This window comes from Oncorhynchus clarkii, chromosome 4 (genome assembly GCF_045791955.1).
Source record: "Oncorhynchus clarkii lewisi isolate Uvic-CL-2024 chromosome 4, UVic_Ocla_1.0, whole genome shotgun sequence".
NCBI lineage: Eukaryota > Metazoa > Chordata > Actinopteri > Salmoniformes > Salmonidae > Oncorhynchus > Oncorhynchus clarkii.
This window is the reverse complement of record NC_092150.1, coordinates 43,350,378-43,362,376: the sequence shown is the minus strand read 5'-3', so window position 1 is coordinate 43,362,376 and position 11,999 is coordinate 43,350,378. Positions and strand designations below refer to the sequence as shown.

Sequence of the window (11,999 nt, the reverse complement as noted above, 5' to 3'; positions counted from 1 at the left end):
TCTGATACTCCTTCCATTTCAATATTATCGCTTGCACAGTGCTCCTTGGGATGTTTAAAGCTTGGGAAATCTTTTTGTATCCAAATCCGGCTTTAAACTTCTTCACAACAGTATCTTGGACCTGCCTGGTGTGTTCCTTGTTCTTCATGATGCTCTCTGCGCTTTTAACGGACCTCTGAGACTATCACAGTGCAGGTGCATTTATACGGAGACTTGATTACACACAGGTGGATTGTATTTATCATCATTAGTCATTTAGGTCAACATTGGATCATTCAGAGATCCTCACTGAACTTCTGGAGAGAGTTTGCTGCACTGAAAGTAAAAGGGGCTGAATAATTTTGCACGCCCAATTTTTCAGTTTTTGATTTGTTAAAAAAGTTTGAAATATCCAATAAATGTCGTTCCACTTCATGATTGTGTCCCACTTGTTGATGATTCTTCACAAAAAAATACAGTTTTATATATTTATGTTTGAAGCCTGAAATGTGGCAAAAGGTCGCAAAGTTCAAGGGGGCCGAATACTTTCGCAAGGCACTGTATATAATTTTTTACAATTTTTTTTTTTTCATTTCACTTCACCAATTTGGAATATTTTATGCATGTCCATTACATGGAATCCAAATAAATATCAATTTAAATTACAGGTTGTAATGCAACAAAATAGGAAAAACACTTTTGCAAGGAACTGTATGTACATACAGTGCATTCAGAAAGTTTTCACACCTCTAGACTTTATCCAATTTTTTTTGGTGCTAGAGCCTGAATTTAAAATGAATTACATTAAGATTTTGTGTCACTGGCCTACACACAATACCCCATAATGTCAAAGCTTTTTTAAAATTATTATTATTAATGAAAAGCTGAAATGTCTTGAGTCAATAAGTATTTAACCCCTTTGTTATGGCAAGCCTAAATAAATGCAGGAGTAAAATTTGCTTAACAAGTCACACATAATAAGTTACAAGGACTCACTCTTTGTGCAATAATAGTGTTTATCATGATTTTTGAATGACTATCTCATCGCTGTACCCCACACATACAATTATCTGTAAGGTCCCTCAGTCGAGCAGTGAATTTAAAACACAGATTCAACCACAAAGGCCTGGGAGGTTTTGCAATGCCTTACTAAGAAGGGAACCTATTGGTAGATTGGTAAAACAAAAAAAAAGCGCATGAACCCAACCTCACTCCGAATTTACTTTCACATACAGCTTGTGTAAGAAAAATTATAGGAGTTACTTTCAAACACAGTGATGGACTGGGCCGTATTCACCACCCTCTGTAGCGCCTTGCTGTCGGGTGCCTTGCAGTTGCCGTACCAAGCGGTGATGTAACCAGTGCTCTCAATGGTGCAGCTGTATAACTTTTTGAGGAACGCGATGTGGATGGGTGCGTGCTCATCCTTCCGTTTCCTGTAGTCCGCGATCAGCTCCTTTGTCTTGCTGACGTTGAGGGATAGTTTGTTGTCCAGCCACCACACAGCCAGGTCTCTGACCTCCTCCCTATAGGATGCCTCATCATCACACAGTTATCTGGAACCACTGGCGCTCTCATGCATGGTTCAGTGTTGCTTGCCTAGAAGCGAGCATAGAAGGCATTTAGCTAATCTGGTAGGCTCACTGGTACTTACTTGTACTTACCTATACTAAATATGTAGTACTTACTTGCTTGGTTCCTAGTAAACTATGTTTAAGACTAAATTGTTGGTACATATTTTGTTTTTGCTACCATGTATTTACCTACTAACAGGCTGTAAAATGAAGGGTTACCCTGGAAGCTTTTCCCAACCTGAAGGATGCTGGGGATACTCCTGTAGTGGAATGGTTGGTTGTCTGTTTGTGAATGAGTCTGTGAAAGAGTTGTTACAAACAGACCTGCCCTTAGATCTTTCAAAAGCCTAATTTAGTTTTTTTATTTGGAATGTTTCAAAAAGTCCTGCAGGTCCCATCCTACATTTCTTCATATTCCTTTTGAAGTCAGGTAGGATTATAATTTGGATGATATTAACTGTGGGTGGTTGGCTGAGATTACAGTCTGGGGCAGGAGGGAGAAGAGGAGAGTGACAACCTGTGAGGGTGACCAGAGCAGGGCTCTCCATTCCTGGCTATAATTTTTTAGCCCCACTCCAAAACCAGGGATAGGTTGACAAATGGGCAGGTAGGGATGGAAATGATGCATCTCGATAGTCTCCTCTCATTGATCTATAACATAAATGCAGACTTTGCTTTCACCTACCAGTTCTTTCTCGCTAGTGCATTGATGCTGTATGACTAAATTGATATAGGCCAATCACAGAATATCTTCGCAAGATAATTTCAGCGAATTTCTCAACTTTATTTGAGACCTATGTTGTTGCTCTGTATGATTATTTTTGTGGTAAGCCTATGTGAAACACAGCTGTGAATATAGGCCATCACCGCTGATGTATGGAAGTCTGCCTTGTCTCACCTCTCTGGCACCTGGACCCTTGGTAACTGTTCCTTAGCAACAAAACTAATAGAAACCATATCAGCAGTGGTTGTCAGCTAGAGGAGGATAGGGATAGAGAGGAAGATTTGGGGAGTTTGCATTTTCCTGTTAGACTTGTTTGGAAACCAATGGAATTCATTGGCTTTATCAGTTACAATTGCAACTGTTTTCAAGTGTAAATGGAAACAACTTAGCTTTTACTGAAATTGTACTTTTCAGAAACTGTTTACCCATGAATAGATTTCATTCCCCCTGTATCAGTAGTGTGTCTGCTAGGAGGTGAACACTGTTTCCAATGTATCATGTGTAGGCTGCCATCTCCATGGAGACAGCTGGGTTAATTAATTCACAGAGCAGAGGGGTATACTAGTTAGCCAGCTAACTTCAATAAACAACCCAGGAATAACAATAGATTTTCTGGATAATTAAGAAAGCTAAACTTAGATATGTGTATTTTGTTGTTCAGTCAATTAGCCTACACCAAGCACATTTCAAGCTTATCTTTCTAAAAAAAAAAAGTAAAAGTTATTTCCGAATATTTAGACAAGTTATCTGGAGGTTCAATACTTTATTCAGGAAGTTATTCTGTAGAGAGAAACCCCCTTGAGTCAGCTGCTCAAAATGATCAATGGACAGAAATAGAGGTGGCCTGGGCCTTCCTGATATTCAGAAATACTATTTGGCATTTAATGCAAGGTACCCTCTTAAATGGGTTTTTCACAACGATTTCACTCCCACTTCTTGGGAGATCATAGAACAAGAAGTCTTAGACATGAACAAATGTTCTTTGTACCACTCAGCCTTGAAGAGACAATCTGAAATACTGGTAAGGGATAAAGAATCCTATCATAAGATTGCTTTCAATTTACATAAAACTATGGGCTTTGTTGGAATATAATCACCCCAAGCCCCTCTGACAACAATATGAGATTGTTTAGAAATGTATTCAATTTACCCAGTAAAAAATTACCCTCCAAAGTCTACTGAATTTGAAAACAAACTTATTTAACTTTTTAAGTCCAAAAGACACATAGCTAGTCAACTTTATAAAATCATTAATAATTCCAGATCTTCTGTTTACCACGGTGTAGAATTGTCCTGGGAGATTGATTTGGGTGTCCGCCTTTCTCCTGAAACATGGGAAAATATCTAGAAAAACGTGCTAACTATCCAATTCTGTTATGAATATATTATTAATCCATTTAAAATGTATGACCCCTAAGAAATTTAAACTCATGCAAGCTTCTGTGTCTGACAAATGTTGGCACTGTAAGGGGGGGGGGGGGGGGGGGGGGGGGGGGGGCAATGGACAATTTATACATAGATCTGGAAATGGCCTAATCTGATATTGATCCATGGTATTGAAACCAGTTTCAGCCATTACCGGAATATCAGTCCCCTTTGGACCAAGTGAAATGTTTATTGAATCACCTTGGAAATGTCCAAGGAGAGATAAAACAAAATAAGTTGATCTCACTTGCGTGTATGTGTGCTAAATGTTTCCTTCCATTGAATTGGATGTACATTGATGTTGTGTCAGAGGAAATTTGTATCAGAACTTACCTTGACACGTACAGTACCAGTAAAAAGTTTAGACACACCTACTCATTCAAGGATTTTTCTTTATTTTTACTATTTTATACATTGTAGAATAATAGTGAAGACATCAACACTATGAAATAGCACAAATGGAATAATGTAGTAACCAAAAAAGTTTTAAACAAATCAAAATATATTTTATATTTGAGATTCTTCAGAGTAGCCACCCTTTGCCTTGATGACAGCTTTGCACACTCTTGGCATGCTCTCAACCAGCTTCACCTTGAATGCTTTTCCAACTATCTTGAATGAGTTCCCACATATGCTGAGCACTTGTTGGCTGCTTTTCCTTCACTCTGCGATCTAACTCATCCTCATCCATCTCAATTGGGTTGAATTCGGGTGATTGTGGAGGCCAGGTCATCTGATGCAGCACTCCATCACTCTCCTTCTTGGTCAAATAGCCCTTACACAGCCTGGAGGTGTGTTGGGCCATTGTGCTGTTGAAAAACAAATGATAGTCCCACTAAGCGCAAACCAGATGGGATGATGATGTATTGCTGCAGAATGCTGTGGTAGCCATGCTGGTTAAGTGTGCCTTGAATTCTAAATAAATCCCAGACGGTGTCACCAGCAAAGCACCCACCCCCACTATCACACCACCTCTATGCTGCATGGTGGGAACCACACATGCAGAGATCATCCGTTCACCTACTCTGCGTCTCACAAGGACATGGCGGTTGGAACCAAAGACCTCAAATTTGGACTCATCAGACCACAGGACAGATTTCCACCGGCCTAATGTCCATTGCTTGTGTTTCTTGGCCCAAGCAAGTCTTCTTATTATTGGTGTCCTTTAGTAGTGGTTTCTTTGCAGCAATTCTACCATGAAGGCCTGATTCTCGCAGTCTCCTCTGAACAGTTGATGTTGAAATGTGACTGTTACTTGAACTCTGTGGAGCATTTATTTGGGCTGCCATTTCTGAAACTGGTAACTCTAATGAACTTGTCCTTTGCAGCAGAGGTAACTCTGGCTCTTCCTTTCCTGTGGCAGTCCTCATGAGAGCCTGTTCCATCAGAGCGTTTGATGGTTTATGCTACTGCACTTGAAATTTTCCAGATTGACTGACCTTCATGTCTTAAAGTAATGATGGACTGTCGTTTCTCTTTGCTTATTTGAGCTGTTCTTGCCATATTGACTTTTTGCCTACTTACTACTGTTTCGCTACAATGCAACTACTTAGCATGTTAGCTAACCCTTTCCCTAACCTTAACTCTTAAATTTAACCCTTTAACCTAACTCCTAACCTTAATCCTAACCTAACATAGCATATCATACTAAAGCAGTCGAACTTAGCATATCACACTGAAGTAGTCAAACGTAATGTATCATACTAAACAGGTCAAATGTGATCAAGATATAGGATACTATACATCCTACAATTCATTTTATATTTTACGACTGCTATTACATTGCTAGGGCCAATGTAATGTAACCCAATGTAAAGTAACATTTCATACTAAACGGAGTGACCCGGATTTTAGTCAAATATAATACGTTTTGCTCTGAGACCAGGTTCCAGAGAGGCAGTCACAGGACCAGGGAACAGTTGGAAAAAGAGTGAACTGTGCGCTTTACAATGGATTAAAAACCTGCACATGTAGATAGACACCTGGCGTGCGCATCCACAATGCGCCCACGGGCACGTCCAATATGCAATGGAATTGATAATGCACCTTGGTTTTCATTTTTAGTAGTTTATCAGGTAAACTAACGGGTAAGAATGTTGAGGTTGAGAACAGTGCTGCTGACTCCAATTAGATTAGATTATTGGATTGGCTGCAACAGATTATAGCGCGCCTGCTTCCAAGACGCAGTATACCGAGGAAGACGCGTATGATCTAACAATTTTACCCCTGTGGACTTCGACAATAATAAGGTATGATTCTTCGTTGTTGAGAATGTATATGAATGAAGCCTGATGTATGATTATAATTGTATTTCGTGTCAACAGAAGGCAAAGAGAGAACGCACCGGGAAAGTAGGGAGATACACTAAACCAATTGCATAACAAATTCTCAGAATGTAATTAGCCTAAATCAAATACCAAAATGGGGATGTGGTATTACTTCTGTGGAAAGTGGTATGGCTGATCTAATGCATCTTGAAAATTGGTGAACAAAAGGTGAAAAACATTCTGGTGTTTGCTGTATATTTGCTGCCTCAGATGTTCCGTCAGTGATCCATTCAGAAGGAAAAGGCAGTGCGCACGCTTTGTTGTTTTCCATTCTATGGAAGGGGACCTATAGTAAACGGAACAGTAGCAAATAAACTACCTCATTTATTAGATAGCCAACAATGTATATATATTGTTGTATCCAACTAATAACAATAAATGATATTAGATTCATTTCAGTTGTGATATGACCTAATTATTGACATGTGATTCATGAGAGCCCAGATAGGATTTGTCCTTTGGACAGCCCTCCTATTGCATGATATTCCTGAGATTATATTGTACTGGTTGAGGGTTTCAAAATAAGCTTGGATGATATATTATTAATACATCGTCATGAAAATAATGTTCCCGACTACCTCAGGATGTCTTTTGTATTTAATGTCACACCAATATCCTATTTGATTGGTTTTGTGACCAATTGTTTTGATTATTTGTATTCAAGACAAAGCACCTATCCTGTGTATTGATTTGAAGATGTCACCCAGTGATAGGTCATGTGATGTGTTGCCTTGTAAAGTAGCTGATATTGATTGGATCCTCCAGCTGACACCAGTCCATTGGAGGATATTGAACACATTCTCAGCAGCATTTAGAAATTATTGTGTTTTTAGTACCAAATAGGCTCTGATTTTGATCAACTCCTCGGAAACTTTTCTCATGGCTGGTCTCGCCTCTGATTTAGTACAGAATATACAACATGTATGTATACATGAATTTAGAGTCCGCTTAGCATCAGATTTCAACACCATTTGTAAAGTATCTATTGATCCCATGTAGCCTATGCACATCTCATGGTTATGACTCTCACCATGAGCCAACAAATCAATTGTCCTGACACTCATCCACAGAAGTTGGAGCCATTGTTAGTATGGGGTCCACACAAAACATAAAATATGACATAATACATAACATGAACAGGCAATGACCGCTGAAGGACAGAACGGCATACAATCACACAATACTGTGACCTTGATATATTAAGGATGCCACTTTGCATCGTGCAGAACAGAAGCACGCCCGTAGTCACACCTAGAAGAAGGAGGATTATTGTTAGTGTTTGTTGACCCTTAGCAGGCCCGAGACCGTCAGCACAGGCCATAATGTGTTTTAATCCATCTGATGCTATCTGCTCTTTTCTAAGCGCCAATCCCTACGCAGAGTTGACTACCCTTTGATCTGGGCTTATGTAACACTGTTTTAGCTACGCCATTGGCAGGAAGGCGGTGTGTTGCTACTGCTAGCCTTGCAGATATTACTGGCCAATTGTGAAGGATTGACTACATTTGCACATGGACCAGAGATTTTGACCCAATTGCTGAAATTGTTTGTAGTTGCCAAAAAGTTACACTCTTGTTCCTCAGTGGGTAGACAGCGGGGGGATTTTAATGAGTGTGCACGCGAAGAATGTGTGTGGGACTTCTGCTATTTGTAGCCAGTGCCGTGTTATGCCGATAACATCATAACAGCGTTATTGGCCAAGAAAGTGGGTGGCAGTACCTTCGAATCCTTTATTATTATTTCAGACAAGACCACATATGAGAGATGTAAAACCGTTGTGTGCCACACCACAAATAAGCCCACGGTTGCAGTTTGTGGCGTTTATGGGAAGAGGTCCCACTCAGTGATTTGTCATTCAGTGTGTTGTGACGAGACACTGAGTCTGTTTTTAGGAATCACTGGAATTATGAATAATTTAAACCTATAGCATCTATACTCCTGGTTATTGAATAATATATATGAGCACTGAGGGAGACTGCTATGAAAAGGAGGGGTAGGTGTGGTTTAAAGGCAGTCATTTATGGAGGGGGACGCAATGTGTATCAGTTTTCTACCTAAAATTACACCTGAAATGGACTACTTATTAACAGTAAAGTGTATGGTAAGTTAGGTAGCCTATAAGAGGTTTACCTTTAAAACACAGGACAGGGTCTTTACATGCTGGCCATGCCCCTGTCAGAATCGACGCTGAGAGAAAATGGAGGGCCACGCCACAGTAGTCGAGGGACACGTTTTTTCAATAGATCAAACCTGATGTGTCAGACATCAAGGCCTACAGCTTATCACACAACACACAGCACCACAGAACACCGTGTGGGATGAGGAAGTGCAAGTAAGCAAAAGAGAGGGGGAAAAGGAGAGAACAAGAGGAGTGGAGTTATATGCTACATTGTTACTATAATCCTCATCCAACCACAGTGAGCAGTGGGGGCTGAGGTTGAAAAGTCTGCAGTTGTACAAAAAGAACGTCTGGTTCCAACATCAAACCACAAAAGAAAAGACATATCCGGCCTTTTCTATTCTATTCTATTGCAAACACAAAAGTTGCAAGAATTGTTTATGGAGAACCACATATTTTTTAAATATATTTTTTAGAAAGGATAGATAGACAAACATATTGCGGATTGCAGTGTGTCTGGAGGGAGAGAAAGAAAGGGGTGTACATCCCTCTTTTCCCAGGAAAGAAAGGTGAGGAGAGCAGCACAAAGACTAATAGCACAGGAGACAGACCCAGCTTCACTCTCTCTGCTATTGCCAGTCTGATAAGTGTTATTTATCTTAAGAGTTGCTGCTCAGGAAATAATACATTAGGAACACAGCGAGAGGACATAGTGTGAATACATGTCAGTAGTTGTAACAATCTGGTTTTGTCTGATTTTGTTTTGTTCTTTTGTCGGGAACATTTTGTCAGCTGTTTGTCAATATGTGAAAACAGTGTAACAAGTCTATGTTAAAAGCCAAGATGCTGCCCACTCAGAATAGTTTATTTGAATTAAATGGGATCTTAAAGAAGAGCCACACCCCAATCCCTTTACAAGGGCTGTCCTGAGCCCGATTTATGTTTGTGTGGGCAACATCTGTGAACGCATGTCATCTTCGCTTCATTCAGAGCAGTCCCACTCCCAAATACCCTATTTTTCATAATCAGATTGGAACAGCCCGAAAATCACAGAATCATTGTTTAAGTATTCTAAATTTTAAAAAACAGTAGTTGGGAAAACAGCATCAGCAATAAAATCCAAAGTTTGTCATTTACTTTGCTTATCAAAACAAACACACATGTTCTTGCTTTGTAGCCTCAACAATATTCACCCCAGGCCTTGGGTCCTATGAAGTGTAATAATACTGGAAGACACAGGGGGCACACATGGGCACACTGTAGCCGGCTTTATCTCAGCCATGGGCTATTACGGTCCCCCCTTTCTATTAATACTTCTAAGGCCTCACTAGGGGAAGAGGCTTGATAGAAGAGCCTATTTATCAGCCACGTCTGAAGGAAAATGGTCACGTTTCGGTGGTTTCAACGAGTCACCAACGTGTCAAAGGAGTTCCTCTCCCATTCCTGATATATTATGCGCTCATTATTCTGTTGTGCCGGGATTCTAAGAGTGGACTCTGTTCACATAGTCTAACCTTACCCCTAACGGCTTTAGAATAGGGATTATCCTGGCAGCATGTGTTTGTGTGTGGATGCTGTGAGTGGGTGCGTGTTTCTTTATATTTGTATATGTATAGTGAAACAGCCGGCTATGTACTATGTATTGTCAGACACTGTTATTGCCTTCATTATTCATATACAATTGACTCATGTTTATGTCTATGTGTGTGAACATCCAGGGGCAGCCATGCTGACCACCTTAATGGACGGCCTCCTCTGCTGCCTGACGGGGAAGTCGGCCAACGTTGTGGTTCCCATAGAAACCTCAGAACCCGCTGACGGCTACGAGTTTGTGGAGGTCAAACCAGGTCGCGTCCTGAGGGTCCGACATGTCATTCCGGAACGGGAGGTGGAGGAAGAGCCCAGCGGGCCAGGGGGAAGCGTCCACTGCAAGAGGAAGATCACAGTGTATCGTAACGGACAGCTACTGATAGAAAACCTGGGGGATGCGGTGAGACAGGAGCGGTTACATGCTCCGAACGGAGAAGCAGAACCCAACTGTACAGTAGAGGTAGAGCTCGCAGACCCACCTTCCAATCCAACTCCCAATTCTGACACCAAAGTGGACAAGACAGGGTCAGTGGTTGGGACAGGGGGAATTGGGGCAGGGGGAGCAGCAACAGCTCCAGATCTGACCCAGCAGCCCCGGAAGCGACGGCGGAAGCCCAAGCGCACAGTGGTGATCGACAGCGAGAGGAAGATCACATCGTGTAAGGGGACACACGCGGACGTGGCACTGTTCTTTGTGCACGGTGTGGGCGGCTCGCTGGACATCTGGGGCAGTCAGCTGGACTTCTTCTTCCGTCTGGGCTATGAGGTCATCGTGCCAGATCTGGTAGGTCACGGGGCGAGCTCGGCGCCCCAGATCGCGGCGGCATACACGTTCTATGCCCTGGCCGAGGACATGAGGGCCATCTTTAAGAGATATGCACGGAAAAGGAACATTCTCATCGGACATTCTTATGGGTGAGTTAGACAGAAGTGTGTTAGTTATAGACACTACATATTGTATTTTCTGCCTTTTGCTCTCCCAGACTCTCTCCATCTCTCTCTTTGTACAGTGTGTCATTCTGTACATTCCTGGCCCATGAGTACCCGGACCAGGTCCACAAGGTGGTGATGATAAACGGAGGAGGCCCCACAGCCCTGGAGCCCAGCCTTTGTTCCATTTTCAACCTGCCCACCTGCGTCCTGCACTGCCTCTCCCCCTGCCTCTCCTGGAGCTTTCTCAAGTAAGAGCGGGAGAGTGTGTACGTCTTCCCTCCCATACAGACAAACTTCAGTACAAATATCTTTCCGTCTATGACGTTCAAGTATGATATCCTATATCCTACTCACTCTCTCCTCTGCCTCCCTCAGGGCTGGATTTGCCCACCAGGGTGCAAAGGAGAAGCAGCTGTTGAAAGACAACAATGCTTTCAACGTGTCCTCCTTCGTGCTGCGTGCCATGATGAGTGGCCAGTACTGGCCAGAGGGCGACGAGGTGTACCATGCAGAGATCACTGTGCCCATCCTACTGGTGCACGGCATGTACGACAAGTTTGTGCCCGTGGAGGAGGATCAACGCATGGCAGAGGTGAGAGAGAAACCTTTTAAACGCCAACTTTAACCCTTTCTTTAAACCTAATCTAACCTCTCTACCTCCTCTCAGATCTTGCTGCTGGCCTTCCTGAAGATAATCAATGAGGGCAGTCACATGGTGATGATGGAGTGTCCCGAGAGCGTCAACACCCTCCTGCACGAGTTCTTCCTCTGGGAGCCAGACTCCGCTCCTAAATCTAAACCACGATCTGAAACCGCCAATGCATCCAACGGGGGAGCAACTTCAGAAAGCCAAGCCAAGAATAAGTAGCCCATAGAAGGATGGATCTTTGACTCCAATCAAAGCTTGCACAGCCAGTGATGTGTACTGTCTACCATGGCTGGTAGTGCTAGGCGTGTCTCCTCGGGTGCAGGGAGCTGGTTTGAGTCGGTTTGAACTGGTCTGGGCTGGTTTAAGATTGAGATTTGAGGAGGTGGAACACAGTACACAGGGACAGATGGGTCCATATTTGGTCTAAGTCTGAGCCACTGCACTACATCAGAGGAAGGACAAGAGGGATGCGAGGGAGGGTGAGGAGGGACGGATAGATGGACGTCAATGACGTTGACCGTGTAGGTCGTATTGTTCTGACCTGTTCTGATTGAGTGACTGATCCCTGACTGTGCCTTGGGGTGGCGTGGGGCTGAAGAGGTGCTGAGTTGTAGAGGTGGACCTGATAATGTTATTGGTTTTGTGTGTTGCGTGTGGTACACCTCTAGTTGCACAATGG

At 42.5% G+C, this 11,999-nt stretch overlaps 1 protein-coding gene across 1 annotated transcript; it reads left to right on the top strand.

Annotated features, from left to right (window-relative positions):
• The first annotated feature begins 5,692 nt into the window (after positions 1-5,692).
• LOC139407701 (protein ABHD8-like) lies at positions 5,693-11,555 on the top strand. Its single transcript, XM_071151551.1, has 5 exons — positions 5,693-5,951; positions 9,867-10,653; positions 10,749-10,919; positions 11,047-11,263; positions 11,339-11,555. The coding sequence occupies exons 2-5, from the start codon at positions 9,875-9,877 to the stop codon at positions 11,537-11,539; spliced, it is 1,368 nt and encodes a 455-aa protein (XP_071007652.1). The 5' UTR covers positions 5,693-5,951; positions 9,867-9,874; the 3' UTR covers positions 11,540-11,555.
• Positions 11,556-11,999: the final 444 nt, after the last annotated feature.